Raw genomic sequence first — 15,845 nt, forward strand, 5'->3', positions numbered from 1 at the left:
AGCAAACTCCAGGCTCTGAGCCATCAGCCCAGAGCCCGATGTGGGGCTCCAACTCACGGGCTGCGAGATTGTGACCTGAGCTGAAGTCAGACGCTTAACCGACTGAGCCACCCAGGCGCCCCTATTTTTTTATTTTTTATTTAAAAAAAAAAAATTTTTTTTAACGTTTATTTATTTTTGAGACAGAGAGAGACAGAGCATGAACGTGGGGGGGTGGTCAGAGAGAGGGAGACAGACAATCTGAAACAGGCTTCAGGCTCTGAGCAGTCAGCACAGAGCCCGACGCGGGGCTCAAACTCACGGACAGTGAGATCGTGACCTGAGCCGAAGTCGGACGCTTAACCGACTGAGCCACCCAGGCGCCCCTCCTTTGACATTTTTAGATGCCTCCTGATTGGTTTTCTATTGCCTCTCTTGCTTGTCCCTCTATTCACAGCTGCCGGAGTGATGCTTTGAGGACTTATGTTAGAGCATGTCAGGGCCCTACTCAGAACCCTCCAGCCGCTTTCCATACCGCTTAAAGTAGATCCACAGCCATCACACAGCTTGTGGGGCCCCTTGTGATCCAACTGCTAGCCTTCTTCACCTGCTGCCACATGCCCCCGTGCACACTCTTCTTAAATGACTTCACCCTTTTCTGAAGACACACCAGCTTTTCCTGTGTCAGGACGTTTATATTGGATAAGCTTGCTTGGTCCCTCTGCCTAGAAAGCTCTTCCCGCACATCTTCACATGGCTTGCTCTTTGCATCATCAAGCCTTCTGTTAAATTCTGTTCATTTCCTTCAGAGCAGAGCAGGACTGTTTGTATTTGCTTACTAGTTTGTGTATGTCTGTGTTGCATCTCACACATTGTAGGTGTTTAATAATCATTTGCTGGGGCGCCTGCAAGGCTCAGTCAGTTAAGCGTCCGACTTCAGCTCAGGTCACGATCTCACGGTCCGTGAGTTCGAGCCCCGCGTCAGGCTCTGTGCTGACAGCTCAGAGCCTGGAGCCTGCTTCAGATCCTGTGTCTCCCTCTCTCTCTGCCCCTCCCCCATTCATGCTCTGTCTCTCTCTGTCTCAAAAATTAAAAAAAAAAAAAAAAAGCATTTGCTGAATGAGTGAAATGATTTAATCATCAGTTACTTCTAGAGACTGTCCTCTTTATAAAGGGGGGTGGTAATAAGATTCTCTGTCTCTTCTTTAGGTACATTACCTGTGCTGAATACACTCACTTCTATGGTGGCAAGAAACCAGGTAAGGCATGAAATCTTTCTGTTTTCCTTGATGTGGATGTGTGTGTGTGTGTGTGTGTGTGTGTGTGTGTGTGTGTGTAGCGGGGCGGGGGGTGGGTGTTGTAATTAAGGGCTGATGTTTTTACTACACAATGAGACTATAAAAATTAACAATGAACAAGAACACAAAGTGTAGCAGACAAATGGGTTGAGAACACAGATGATTCACAAAAGAGGATGAAATAAAAAGAGCATAGTCTCATAATTGCTGACCGGGGTAAAACCAGCACAGGATTCTTGGAAAGCAAAGCCAGGCCCCACAGCAAGGGTATTAGGATTATGGGAGAAACCCAACCCCAGCGGCTTAAGCAAGTATGTCCTTTTTTCTCTAAGTTCTTTCTTGATGTATTCCATGTGTCCTACCTATTGAAAGGTTTTTAATCCACAGCAGTTTTTGCACTAGGTAATTCACATGAACTTTTTCTTATTTATTTATTTAATTTATTTTTTAAATATTTGTTTATTTTTGAGAAAGAGCACTAGCGGGGGAGGGGCAGAGAGAGAGGGAGACACAGAATTCGAAGCAGGTTCCAGGCTCCCAAGCTGTCAGCACAGAGCCCAATGTGGGGCTCAAACCCATGAACTTCGAGATCATGACCTGAGCTGAAGTCAGATGCTTAACTGACTGAGTCACCCAGGTGCCCCCACATGAACTTTTTCTTAACATGGAATTGAATTGTTGGTAGGAACACATACATGGAAGTGTTTTACAGAATAAACTTTCCATCTTTTATTTTCATCTTAAACAGATATCCCACAAGCAAATTTTCGTCGCTTACCTTTTGATCACTGCAGGTAAGAGTTTTGAGTGTTTATCTTTCCTTCCTAGTTGTTTTCTGTTACTTAATGACATATTTTGACAGTGAATATGATTTTTGGGGATGCAGATGTGGGTTCTGTCTGTGTTCTCCTGTCTAGATCTTCCTTGAACTGAGAGAAGATGACCTAACAATGATAAGAACTAATATTTCTGCTCATTCGGTGTCTATGTATTTGCATTTTTTTTTTCCAGCCTCTTTCTTGCCTTCCAAGGTAGGTAGACTCTGTTGTTAAGCCTACTTTACAGTTGAGAGGATTAATGTTTAGAAGTGGGAAGTCCCTCACCCATGTGTCACATCCAGGAAGTGATGCCATTGAGGCTTGGACCTGGTGGTCTGACTCCGGGCCCATGTCTTTCATGCTTTACTTTTGGTCCATAGTCTAAGCAGTAACAGCAGCAGCAACAGTCATGGTACTGTGAACCCCTTCCCCCTTCCCTGTGAGCACAGGTTATTGATGAGGATGAGGAGGGACCCAGCTGCAGAGCCACTCAGATGCTTCTTCCCACTGTGGTTGGTATGTGTATGAACAGGTGTGTCTGCTGGAGAAGTGGGGCTAAGATTAATGAACCCCAAGACATTGGGGCTTTGGGGATTGGGCAGGTCCGATGGTCCATTTGGGCCTGAGTTTCTCCAAGCTCAAGCTGTGATCATCCTTGCCCTGGACACATGCTGTGTGTGTGTGTGTGTGTGTGTGTGTGTGTGTGTCCCATTGGGCATGATGAGCTTAAGAACTGACAAAGCTCTACTAGTGATCCCAGCACCCTGATTGGGGCAGGTCAGCCAGACACCATAGGGCGAGAAGGGTGCAGGGAAGGCCAGGGATGCAGCCACTGGGTCGGCCCCGAGAGGCTCCCATGTAGCGCTGAGTGAGGGGTTTTCCCTTCTCATAGCACTTGCTCAGGGAGGGTCAGCAAGTGAGACCCAGGCTTCATTGGTTGGATTTCTCCCCACGCCCACCAAGTTTTGTCATCAGCTTCATGGGAATGTGGTATCCTTCAGAGTGGGTATGAATGGATTTTATGGAAATATTTTGGTCCTTGGTTTCCACTTCCTCCAAGAGATCTCTCTAAGCTGTGTTTCATCTACTTTTTAACTACCTTGGGTTCTGGGTAAAAATGTGCTTTGAGAATATGCCCTTCAAGGCCCGTTTGGGAGAAGATGAATGTGCAGTGTCTTGCCGTTTGGAGCTTGCTTTGGTGCTGGGTCGTGTTCTCATCAGTCCCCTGCAGCACCAGGATCACCACTGGGTTAGAGCAGTAGGTTGGGCCAGAGGGGGGAGGTGGTGAGGTTGCCCCATGGGAGCTTTCTGGGGCAGCATCTGGGGAGGTGATGCCATTGCCACCAGGCGGTCCAGGTCCAGAGGACTGGCCTGTGCCATCTGGACTTTAAGGTGACTGAGGTGCAAACAAGCCAGGTCAACCAGGGCTCTTGATGGCTAGTGATGGAAACCTCATGCAAGAAAAAAGGGTATTGATATAAAGAAGCTCACCAGGTACTGTCTCCCCTCATCTGTGGGCTCTCCTTTTCCAAAGCCAACCCTCCTGAGGTGGCAAATGGCTTGTGGCAGTCTGGATCTCTGCACACCCCTCTACCCCCATATCCATGTATTAGAACTTACCCAGGGCTCCTAGGGCATCGGCTGTTGCCTGAGTCACGTGCCTGTCCCTTGGAAATGTTGGGCAACTGTGTGCACACTCTGGTCAGGAGCAGACAGGGCACCGCCAGACCACAATAGCTCCACAGAGTCTCTTGGGATGCGAGAGGTTAGTTTTCAGTAGAAAAGTATGGCCTGCCTGCTATGTGAGGTTTTGGGGAGTCCCAAACCCAAACCCCCAGCCTCTTTGGGGCTTGAATGTGATCACGTGTGTGTTATATGACACAGTAGAGAGTGTGGGGAGAACCAGGCTTTTGTCATCCCAGGGACCCTTGCCTTGTATTTATTGGTTTGTGTGGGGAGCTTCTGAGGGTCAGGGCTGTAGGGTCACCTCTGTACTGGCACCCAGCCCCGGCTGGCAGAGGAGCACTGGTATTGTTGCAGGAATGAGGGAAGGAGGGAGGAGCAAAGGGAGAAGTCACGGGAATCACTGTATGACTTGGAGTGACTCTGTCCTTTCTTAGTCTCTCTCTGCAGCCCTTCGTCTACCCAGTCTGCACCCCCGAAGGAGTCGTCTTTGACTTGCTGTGAGTTTGCCCTCGACTTTTGAGCTAACAAAAGGGGTGAGGTTGTTGACACCCACTCAGCAAGGGGGTATGGGACCAGCTGGAGGGTTTGTGGCTTCAGGCCATGCTACGCCAGGCCATACTGAAGTCTTGGCAACCTCGGGACCTGAGTGGGCCTCTTGGGGACCCAGGAGGGACTTCCAGGGCCTTAGGGATGAGACAGCAGTGCTGCTGTGACCCCTGGGCAGGCAACCTTGCTGGCAGATGCTGCTGTCCCTGCCTGGGGTGGCATTGACCTCTCTACACACATTGTGGTGGGGGGTGGGGGGGGCGCTAGTGTTCTAATTGGCCTACCTATCCTGTTTTGGAATGTTAACAAACTGAGTACTTTCCACTTTATGAAAGTAGAGCCATAATTTAGGTACATACTTTCCCAGTGCTGTATTTTGAAGCATGTTGCTTAGTCTTTTTTTTTTTTTTAATGTTTATTTATTTTTTGAGAGAGAGAGAGACAGAGATTGAAAGCGCGCCAGCAGGGGAGGGGCAGAGAGAGAGGGACACTCAGAATCTGAAGCAGGCTCCAGGCTCTGAGCTTTCGGCACAGAGCCTGATGTGGGGCTCGAACCCACCAACCCTGAGATCATGACCTGAGCCAAAGTTGGATGTTTAGCTGACTGAGCCACTCAGGCACCCCAATGTTTAATTTTTGAGAGACAGAGACAGAGACAGAGACAGACAGAGTGCGAGCAGGGGAGGGGCAGAGAGAGAGGGAGACATAGAATCTGAAACAGGCTCCAGGCTCTGAGCTGTCAGCAGAGACCCAGATGCGGGGCTCAAACTCATGAACCATGAGAACATGATGCTTAAGGTCTTATGTTCCAACATAAACCAGCTTCTAAAACTTTCCTGTGTTTTAGTCTTTTAGAAAATGTGGAAAATACTTGACGGTAAAAGGAAAAACTTACCGTAATCACACTGTCAAGGATAACCATTGTCGGTACTTATATTCCTCTTTTTCTGTGAGGTTATTTATGGCAACATGGTTGAGGTAATACTGCAAGGATCGTTCTGAATCCATTTTTCACTCAGTTGTGTCATTCAGAGTTCTCTGGAAGTACACTTTTGTGTTGTTATTTTTATTTTTAAGAAAGAGACAGAGGACAAGCGGGGGAGGGGCAGAGAGTGAGGGAGACACAGAATTGAAGCAGGCTCGAACTCACGAGCTGTGATATCATGACCTGAGCCCAAGTCAGAAGCTTAACCGACTGAGCCACCCAGGTGCCCCTGGAAGTATAATTTTTGATGCTGGCTCAGCACCTCATTGCACAGACGTATCAGCATTTATATATGTCTTTTTTTTGCTTGTTTATGTTGTTTGTATGTAACCACAATAAAAACCCTAGACATGTGTTGAAACCAGAAACACTCCCTTGCTTCCTTGGTCAAGGCTGGATGCTCCTCTTCTTGGCTTCTGCTAGCAGAAGTGAAGTAGAGCAAAGCCTGTTCATAGCCCTCACCTGGACGCAGCCCTCCTAAGCTGTGACCTCCTCACCAGCCTGCACCTGACTGCCTTACTGACACTGTGTCTTCTCTTCCCTTCAGTAACATCGTCCCTTGGCTTAAGAAGTATGGGACCAACCCCAGCAATGGAGAGGTAGGTGGCCGGGCAGGAGTTTAAGTGATGCCAGTGAATGCTATCCTCTTGTCTGACCTTTTGTTCTGTGGCTTTCATGTACATGCAAGCGCAGTAGAGGACTGTTCACGAGGCATGGTGAGCAGGACTGTCCTCCTCCCCCTTCCCCACATTGTTCCTTTCCAGAAATGTTCCCGACGTGCACACGCATATGCATAAATGTACATCTTCTTTCCTTGGGCCATGGTTGTAATCACAGGCGCGAACTCCTCTGTACTTGCTCTCCCCCTTCCCCCACCCCTGCAGTGTGTTGAAGACCTGAACATGGGTGCATAGAGCCCTGCTGCGTTCTGTGGTGGCTGCATGCGTCCTCCTGTAGGGAGGACATGTGCTGCTGAAGCACATCTGAAGTCCCCTGCTGTTACTAACAGCAGATAGGGACTACCCTTGTGCATGTTTCTTTGGGCACATGTGGGAGTGTCCTTCCAGGACGGCTGGGTCACAGGGTGGGAGTATTTTCAGTTTGGGTAGCCACTGGCAAATTGTCCTCCAGAGAAGTTGCAAACGCCTGTTTCTTCATACCCTCAACAACCATGGATATCATCAATTTTTTAAAAAATTTTTGTTGCCTCGGGGTGAAAACACTTTTTAACTTTTTTTTTTTCTTAAGATTTTATTTTTATGTAATCTCTACACCCAGCATGGGCTTCGAACCCACAACCCTAAGATCACGGGTTTCAGACTCTACTGACGGAGCCAGCCAGGTGCCCCTTAATTTGTATTTTTATCATGAGTTAGGTTAAGCAGGTATTTATATGTCGTGTATATAGGTCCAATGACACGAATTCTGTGTCGCTCAGGAAGAGGTTCCCAGAGCCAAGTTCCAGCTTATTCTCCTCTTTTGCCCCCCCACTGCACACCTCCATCACAAACCTGTGGTGTTCCTATATTTTACACATTCTGTTGGTCCCTTTTCTTCTGAGAGGTCTCTCTCTTTCCCTCACACTGCAGCCCAGGCCCATTTCTTCATTTCTTCAGTTGCATCCATTTATTCAGCGTGGTGGTAGCCTGTGCTGTGTGCAGGGCCAGTGAGCCGTGAGCTGTGGAGGCAGAGGTATTCACCGACAGGCAGGCTGGGGGTGGGGGGCTTGGGGAACGTCTGGAGCAGCGCAGCGCCATTGAAGCTGAGACCTAGAGACGGAGGGGGATGGGGAAATGGTGGCAGATAGAGGCACATGGGCGGTGGGGGGAGGCTTGGAGGCCGTGGGAGGAGCGTGAGTTTGTTCTGGGGGGTGGTGCTGGAAGCTGGGCAGGGTTTCAAGCCCAAGCGTGTTGTGATCCTGCCTGTGTTCTAAAGGCTCACTTTGGCTGCCCTGTGGGAAACAGGACTATGTGTAGTCAAGGGTGGAAGGTGGGAAAGCAGCCAGGGAGGGGGCTGTGCACTTGTGTCTGTGTAAGAGGTGGTGTGTGAGTTTGGACCAGGGTAAGGCGGGGGAGGTGGCACAAAGAGGCTGGACCCAAGATGGCTGTGAAGGGTGGGCCTGTGGGACTTGCTGGGCCATCACATCAGGGTCTGTGTGTCCCCAGGGCAGGGGGAGAGCTCAGTAGAAATCTTCAAGTGCAGCCACGTTTTGAGAGGACTGGGTCAGTTAGCACATTCTGTGCCATGGACAACAGGTGGAACCGGGTGATCCAGCCTGTGCTTGGCACTCCGGGCCAGTGCAGCTTTGGCAGGAAGGTGGATCCCTCAGAAGCAGAGCCATGGGCAGGGCAGCAGGAGGGAGCTGGGAGCATGGAGTGAGGGTGGGCAGTTGGAGTGGAGGGGGGAATGAGGGGGGCCAGCAGGGAGGGTGGGGACTTCTGTGGGACTTTAGAGGACAAGTCAACTCCAGGGTGTCCAAGGGAGGTGTTTGAGGCTAAGAGGTCAACCTGATGAAATATGGACTGTTCAAGAAGGAGGAGTGTGAGGACGAGGTGGGCAGGGTGGGTTCTGGCACGGTGGAGTGGAGAGCTGGCCCAGGGGGCTGGGGTTGGAACCCTGTCTGCTGGGATGAGGTCTTGACCTGACTGAGAAGATAGTAAGCTGGGTGTGGCCCAACTAGTTCTGTGACAGAGACCCTTGAGAACATGGAGAGTGGAGGCCATCGTCAGGGAGGCCCAGGAGGACCTGGCTGCTGTGAGGCTTGAGGGCGAGGTAGTGAGAGGGTGAGCGATGTGAACAGTGTCCTGGTTGGCAGCCTGGGACAAGTGAAATGTCACTGGTTCTTTACTTAGCCGAGGTCTTATTACCTGTTTTCTGGAGGCCCTTCTGTGCTATCTGGGCTCCTCTGGCACTTGTGACAGGGTGTAGGGTGCTTTAGGCCCCTTGGATCAGGTGAGTGGCTCCCCTGCCCTTGGATGAGACAGGGCTAGACCAGTGGTGCATGTTCTGGGCCCGGCCGCCCAGAGCCTGTGGACTTTTCTCTCAGGTGGTTGAGGTGCTGCTGGTGGTCTGGCCTCCCTAAGGAGAGTGCTCTCTTTCAGGTGTCTGCTGTGTCCTTCCTCATTTGTTGTCATTTGAAAGTGTGACTGGCAGTGTTTTTCTGTGAGGCTGTCTGCTGGGAGCCACTGTGGGCTTCCAGGGGCTTCCTATGGGGTCTGTGCTGCCTGCCTGTGCCCCGTGCGATTGGCTTGTGTTTGGGGTACATTGCCTTCCCTGACATGAAGGTCACTTCTGCCTCAGTGGAGCATCTGATGTTGGGGCTCCTCTGCTGCTGAGGGTCTGTGCTTTGTGGTGTCAATGGTGTCTTTTAGGCCCCACTCTGCCCCTGACCCCTCTCATGTTTTCTTGTCCATATGTCCTCTGTCTCCTTCCCAGTGGATATGGTTACTGTGGACATTTTGCTTCTCAGGTGCTTGTCAGGACCCCCAAAACATGTAGATGTCCTGGGCTTGGCCTCCCGCCAGGAGTTGTATATGGGGTCTCTCTGGGTTGGGTCATGTGCCTGGGCCTGAAGGAGGAGGGCTTTCTGATGGGAGCAACCTCAGAGCAGGGACCCTGTTGTCTGTCGTAGAGTCTAATGCTCACCTGCACTGGTGAGAAGGGCCATTGAGTGGCAAAGGAAGGAATGAAACCAGCCGTGGAGGAACAAGGGTGGGCTGGCCAGCAGGCAGTGGCCTCACAAGGCTTTGCATGTGGCCTGGCCACTCAGGAGGGTGAGGACATGGGGGCCTGGCCCAGGGATGCCCACCCAGCGTTTTCTCTGTGTGTTAGGTAGTCAGGGTTGGGCCCGCACCAGAGTGGTCAGAGGCTGCCAGGTTGTGGGCCCTCAGGTGCTCCTAGGTGCACAGCCTTGCCTCCCCTTCTGGGGTCTCCACAGCCCCCTTCACTGCCTCCAACCCAGCCCTCCCACACTGGGGCAGCATTTTTCCTCTGGCTGCCTGGACTTTGTTTTATTGTAAAGTTTCCCACAGAAGAGATAAACTGCAGACAGTGCAGGAACTTTGGAAAATAGAGGATCCATCACAATCACTCAGCATTTGGGTATATTGATTCCTTTCCCCCCACTTTTTAATATTCTGTTTTAAATAGTCATACAGCAGAATTGTAGATGCCCATCTATGTATCCACCACCCAGAAGAAGAAATACACACATTTTTTAGCTTCAGAAGTAATCAGTGCTCACAATAAAAATGTCTGAACATTTGAGAAGTATAAAACAAACCTCCACACTCAGCCTCCACCTGTAGCTGGGGGTCCGCCCCTGTGAGCAGTTCAGTTTGCCCACTTAGAGCCTGGGTTGTACAGCCCATCTTGTCCAGGTTACTTCTGTGTCCTGGGGGCCTTGGATCAGCACCTGTGTGGCTTTTCCTCTTGCCTGTAGCTGTAAAGGCTTGCTTGGTCAGAGACCTCCAGTCTCTGCTTCACCTAGCCTCATAGCCTCAGCATTTCTTCACATCAGCCACTTATTCATTATTACTAATTATTAATTATTTTCCTTCCAGAAGCTGGATGGGAGGTCCCTGATCAAGCTGAACTTTGCAAAGAACAACGAAGGTGAGTGATCCCTTTGACACCCAATTCAAAAATTGGCCCACAGACCCCATAGCCCCTGTCTCTCACCAAGATCTCTGCAGAATCCATCATTCCTTTCTGATCAAGCCAGACATGGTTTTTTTTCTTTTTTATGTTTATTTATTTTTGAGAGAGAGACAGAGCATGTGCGAGTGAGGGAGAGGCAGAGAGAGGGAGAGAGGGAGAGAAATCCTAAGCAGACCCCATCATATTGGCACAGAGCCCGACCCGAGGCTCAGTCTCCTGAATCATGAGATCATGACTTGAGCTGAAATCAAGAGTCAGGTGCTTAACTGACTGAGCCACCCAGGCACCCCATCCCAGGCACTTAATTTTTCAAAGATGTAGGGGCATCTGGCTGGCTCAGTCAATGGACAACATGACTCTTGAGTTTAAGCCCCATGTTGGCAGTAGAGGTTACTTAAAATTATAAAATGATTAAAGTAGCAAAGGTTTATATGTACTTTACCCCAATTGAAAAAAAAAAGATGTATAATTTTTCCTTAAAGTTCCAAGTTGTTTAAAGCTGGGGGTGGGTGGGATATTTCTTCCCGCAAGGGCAGCGGGGCTGTGAGGGTTGTTGGTGGCCTTTGTGTGTATAGTTGGGTCCTGTGGGCATGGACCCTGTCTGGATGAGGCGCTGGTCTGCTCATCACTGGGACCAGAAGCTGCTCAGACTGAGGCCCAGGGCAGTAGGTATGGGCAGTGTGATGGATTCGCCAGGCAGCTCTTAGTCTGGGCTTCTCCTCACCACTGGTTGTAAAGCCCACCCCAGCCCTGGGGTCCTCCTGCTTTATATCTCTCTGCACCCTCAGCCATTCTTTTTTTTTGTTTTGTTTTTTTTTTAATGTTTGTTTATTTTTGAGAGAAAGTGCAAGTGGAGGAAGGGCAGAAAGAGAGGGACAGAGGATCTGAAGCAGGCTCTGTGCTGACAGCAGTGAGCCCGATGCCGGGCTTGAACTTATGAACCGCGAGATCGTGACCTGAGCCAAGTTACTCAACGACTGATCCACCCAGGTGCCCCTCCCTCCACCATTCTTATTCATCAGATACCAGAGTTGAGGTGACCCCCACAGGCACCAACCTTGCTCTTGGTTCTTTATGGGCCTGGCACAGTTCTCTTGGCCCATATAGATGCCATGGTGGGGGTTGTCTCTGCTAACCAGGAACGTACATTTTGGGGAGATGCTGAAACACGTGAAGCTGGGACCGGGCAGTCCTATCTCACCCCAGAGCCCGGCTCACAATAGGTGCTAGTTCGCTGTAAATGAGTGAGTGTGCACAGTGCTTTGTGGACAGTCCCTGGAGGTCAGGGACCGGTAGCCAAGTGGTGTAGATCTTCCTCTCTGAGATCAGCGGAGTCAGAGAGGCCCACAGTGTGTCTCTCATTCAGCAAATATTTACTGAGCACCTACCACATGCAGAAAGCAGAATAGGCTACATCCCTTCTGGAATAAAAGCTTCTGGAATGGCAAGGGAGGAAACTGGAAAACAGATCACCTTAGTGTGTCAGATGCTGCTTCTACCACCAACCAAAGTTAAAGATGAGGGAAGAGACTCCTAGGAAAACACACTGATAGAATTTGAGTGGGAATCTGATGAGAGAGGAGGCCTGTGGAGATGTGGGGGAAAGCATTCCAGGCAGGGGGCACAGCCAGTGCAAAGGCCCTGAGCAGTCCATTATTGCTGGAATAGTACAAGGGGTGGAAGCAGGGGCTTCGGTCAGAGGGGTCAGGGTTGGGGACAGTGCCGGGCAGCCATGCAGGGTCCAGGCAGCCACAGGACTCTCAGATACCAGCCAGAGAGGAAAAGACAAGTTTGACCTTTCACCTGTTTGGTTTTTTTAAACAGTTTTGACCAGTAAGCACCTTTCTTTGCTTTCTTTCTTTATGTTTATTTATTTTGAGAGAGAGAACCAGAGTGTGGGCGAGCGAGCGAGGGAAGGACAGAGAGAAATTGAGAGAGAATCCCAAGTGGGCTCCACGCTGACACAGGGCTCAAACCCATGAACTGATATCATGACCCAAGCTGAAATCAAGAGTTGGATGTTCAAATGACTGAGTGCCCTTTTTGCTTTGTTTTTAATTGAAAATTTCAGACACATTAAAGTAGAATTAGTATGGTGATCCCCTGCCCCACATCCATCACCCAGCTTCAGTCCCATCCACTCAGGGCTGTCTGATTTTATCTGTGCTGCCATGTGCATAGGTGATTTTGAAGCAAATATCAGGTACTGTATCATTTCATGCTTAAGTACGTTAATGTGTATCTCTAAAAGATAAGGACTCCAAAACTAGTCATACTACCATCATCCCACCTAAAAAATTAACAGGAATTCCTTAGTATTGTCAAATATCCAGCCAGTGGTCAAATTTCTGGAATGCATTCCTTTTTTTTTTTTTTTTTTTTAAGTTTTCAAATCAAGATTTTTTTTTTAAGTCCACACAAATCCGTGTCTTTGATATCTAAGTCTCTTAGTCTGCAAATATTCTCCTGCCCTTTTTTCTCAGTTTATTTGTTGAGACTTACTTGAACAGGCTTCCTGGCTGCCTGGTGCCGAGTTGGCAGGGCAGGGCCAGGGAGGGCAATGGGAGTTTGTTGCAGTAACATAGGTGACGGAATGTGGCAAAGTCTGAGATGGAGGATGGGGCCAGGGTGGTGATAGTTAGCAGTGGGTTGGGGGCTGATGGAGCAGACTCTTCCAAGGAAGGCCAAGTAGGGGTTGGGTTTTGCAGAATGACTAGGAGTTTCCCAGTGGAGTGGGAGGAGGGGGCTTGAGTATCTGTCCCTCTGGGTCTCCACTCTGGGCATGCTGACACAGAGTTCTGCCTCCTCCTTTTCTCTGACCTTGGGCCTTTCTCTGGTCTCTGCGTGTCCTCCCTCCCTCCTTCCTGTCTTTCCTTCTATCCGTCCGTCCTTCCTCCCTCCCTTCCTCCTTCTTTCCCTTTCCTTCCTTCCTTCCTTCCTTCCTTCCTTCCTTCCTTCCTTCCTTCCTTCCTTCCTCTTTCTTTCCCCCGTTTATTAATTCATTCATTTATTATTTATTTATGTATTTATAATTTACATCCAAGTTAGTTAGCATATAGTGCAATAATGATTTCAGGGAGTAGAGTCCAGTGACTCATCCCCTACATATAACAACCAGTGCTCATCCCAACAAGTGTTCTCCTTAATGCCCCTTGCCCATTTAGCACATGCCTCCATCCACAAGCCCTCCAGCAACCCTCAGTTTGTTTTCTATATTTAAGAGTATCTTATGTTAGGGGCACCTGGGTGGCTCAGTTGGTTGAGCATCTGACTTCAGCTCAGGTCATAATCTCGTGGTTTGTGAGTTCGAGCCCCGCGTCAGGCTCTGTGCTGACAGCTCAGAGCCTGGAGCCTGCTTTGGATTCTGTGTCTCCCTCTCTTTCTGTCCCTCCCCTGCTCATGCTCTATCTTTTTCACTCTCTCAAAAATAAGTAAACATTAAAAAACAAAAACAAAATAAGAGTCTCTTATGTTTTGTTCCCTTTCCCTGTTTTTATATTATTTTTGCTTCCCTTATGTTCATCTGTTTTGTATCTTAAATTCCACATATGAGTGAAGTCATATGATATTTGTCTTTCTCTAATTTCATTTAGCATAATACCCTCTAGTTCCACCCATGTAGTTGCAAATGGCAAGATTTCATTCTTTTTGATTGCCGAGTAATACTCCATTGTGTGTGTGTGTGTGTGTGTGTGTGTGTGTGTGTGTGTGTGTGTGTGTATACACCACATTTTCTTTATCCATTCATCCATCGATGGACATGTGGGCTCTTTCCATACTTTGGCCATTGTCAGCAGCACTATATAAACATGGGGGTGCATGTGTCCCCTCGAAACAGCATACCTGTATCCCTTGGATAAATACCTAGTAGTGCAATTGCTGGGTCGTAGGGTAGTTCTATTAATTTTTTGAGGAACCTCCACGCTGTTTTCCAGAGTGGCTGCACCGGTTTGCATTCTCACCAGCAATTCAAAAGGGTTCTTCTTTCTCCACATCCTCGCCAATATCTGTTGTTGCCTGAGTTGTTAATGTGAGCCATTCTGACAGGTGTGAGGTGTATCTCATTGTGGTTTTGATTTGTATTTCCCTGATGATGAGCCTTCTTTCTAGGAAAGTACCACTGCCCAGTGCTATTCACCGTGTTCACCAACAATACCCACATCGTAGCTGTCAAGACCACAGGCAATGTCTATACCTATGAGGTGGGTTCTTGGGAACTGTATCCCATGCAGGCTCTTTGGGTGTATGTTCCAGGGAAACCCTGGGCTGGCGTTAAGGTTGCACTGGGTGCAGTGGGCACAGCCTGTCCCCGTGGAGCCTACATTCTGAGAGCCGTCAGCACAGACAGGAAGAGGTGTGCCCTTCCTGCAGCCTCCAGACCTGAAACCTGGCCAGTTCTTTTGTACCCCAGGGGTCCTTCCCACCATCTTCATCTTCACTGACTGGGCCCTGGAAGGGAACCTGTGCTCTTGAGGGCAGGCCTGGGGCTGAGGGGAGCATGGAGCCCCCCTCCACCGCGTCCTGGTGGAGTCCCCAGGAGGAGCAGATGCAGGCTGGTGGGCAAGTGTGAGGGTGAGGAGGCCCTGATTTCCATACCTGTCCTCCTGCTCTGGGTATGCCAGCACAGGGTACAGAGCAGGGTGTGGGCCCCATGTTGCAGGGAAACCCTCCCTGAGATGTTATCAGACCTGTCACCAGCTGTTGGCAGGGTCCTGGTGGCCAGTGCCACCCTAGGGGCTCCAGGGGTCACTTTTGCCCAAAGAGTGCACAGATTTGGTGGAAGGGCTTTGATAGAGATGCATGGCTGGCCTTGTTGAGCCTGCTTATTGACATAAGATGTGTATCATGAGAGTGTCCTTTGGTGAGCTTTGCTCAAATGGCTGAATTTGAATCTTTCAGGCTCATCAAGCTCCGCCCTCAGTGGTGGGGCCACTGCTGTGAGCCCTTGGTGGGTCCCGTCTTTTTCCTCACCTCTGAGATGGCGCTGTCATCTGGGTGGGCTCCAGACTCCTGGTGCCAGCATTGGGGCCAGCACTGTAACAGTGGGCTCTCTCTTGGCTGTAGGCAGTGGAGCAACTAAATATCAAGGCCAAGAACTTCCGAGACCTGCTGACAGATGAGCCCTTCTCTCGGCAGGACATCATCACCCTCCAGGTGGGTGTCCCCTTCCCACTGCTGTTCCCAGGAGGGACCGTGGCACTCCTCTGCCAACTCCACCTCTCCACCCAGGCTCTGTGACCTGCCTGCTGTTTCCCAGCTGCCCTCAGCTCCTGGCAGCGCCCCTGCTCTCTGTCAGCCTGGGCCTTCACGAGGCTGCTTCACATCTCTTCTTCCAGTGCCTGCCCTTGCTACGTCAAGGCCGCTCCTCTCTGCCCCAGAGCCATCTCCGTATCCAAGTGGGAGAGGATGGGCTGGCGTGTGCTCTACCCCAGTGGTGAGCGTAGGGCTAGGGCGTGCCTCTGAGTGTCAGAGAGTGGGTTCCTGAAAGACCTGGACTTAGAAACCAGGGGTGGCCTTTGTGGACCCCTCCCGTCCAGGGCTTATCCTGTCCTCATCGGAGGTCCGTGCACATTCCCTCCCACAGTGTGGGCTTGCTGTCACCAGGACCTGAGGCACCACGGGGTCTGTGGCAGCCGGCTGAAGGGAGCATGGGGTGTGGCATGTGGGAGGCTAAGATGGGTGCCCCATTCTGCCTGCATCCCCTCCACGAAACTCCATCCGTCCCATGGCTGCCTGATGTGAGACATGCTCATCTTCCGTGTGCTAGGGAGAAGGGGACACAGTTTGGAGAGCAGCTAGCCATTTGTATCACTATCCCCACCCCACCCCTGCTCCTGGCCGTGCTCAGGCAGAGCCCTCCCCTGACCCCTGACG

General features: G+C 50.2%; 1 protein-coding gene across 3 annotated transcripts in view; it reads left to right on the plus strand.

Moving 5' to 3' along the window:
- The window catches only part of PPIL2 (peptidylprolyl isomerase like 2), a 31,182-nt gene that overhangs the window by 1,937 nt on the left and 13,400 nt on the right, over positions 1–15,845 (plus strand). For all 3 annotated transcript variants that reach the window (XM_019437397.2, XM_053902330.1, XM_053902329.1), the window contains exons 2-8: positions 1,189–1,238; positions 2,026–2,071; positions 4,216–4,278; positions 5,860–5,911; positions 9,875–9,926; positions 14,082–14,173; positions 15,036–15,125. In XM_019437397.2, the coding sequence (XP_019292942.1) occupies positions 1,189–1,238; positions 2,026–2,071; positions 4,216–4,278; positions 5,860–5,911; positions 9,875–9,926; positions 14,082–14,173; positions 15,036–15,125 (445 nt within the window). The remainder of the gene's footprint in view (positions 1–1,188; positions 1,239–2,025; positions 2,072–4,215; positions 4,279–5,859; positions 5,912–9,874; positions 9,927–14,081; positions 14,174–15,035; positions 15,126–15,845) is intronic.

This window comes from Panthera pardus, unplaced genomic scaffold (genome assembly GCF_024362965.1).
Source record: "Panthera pardus isolate Hobbes unplaced genomic scaffold, ASM2436296v1 HiC_scaffold_15, whole genome shotgun sequence".
Lineage (NCBI taxonomy): Eukaryota > Metazoa > Chordata > Mammalia > Carnivora > Felidae > Panthera > Panthera pardus.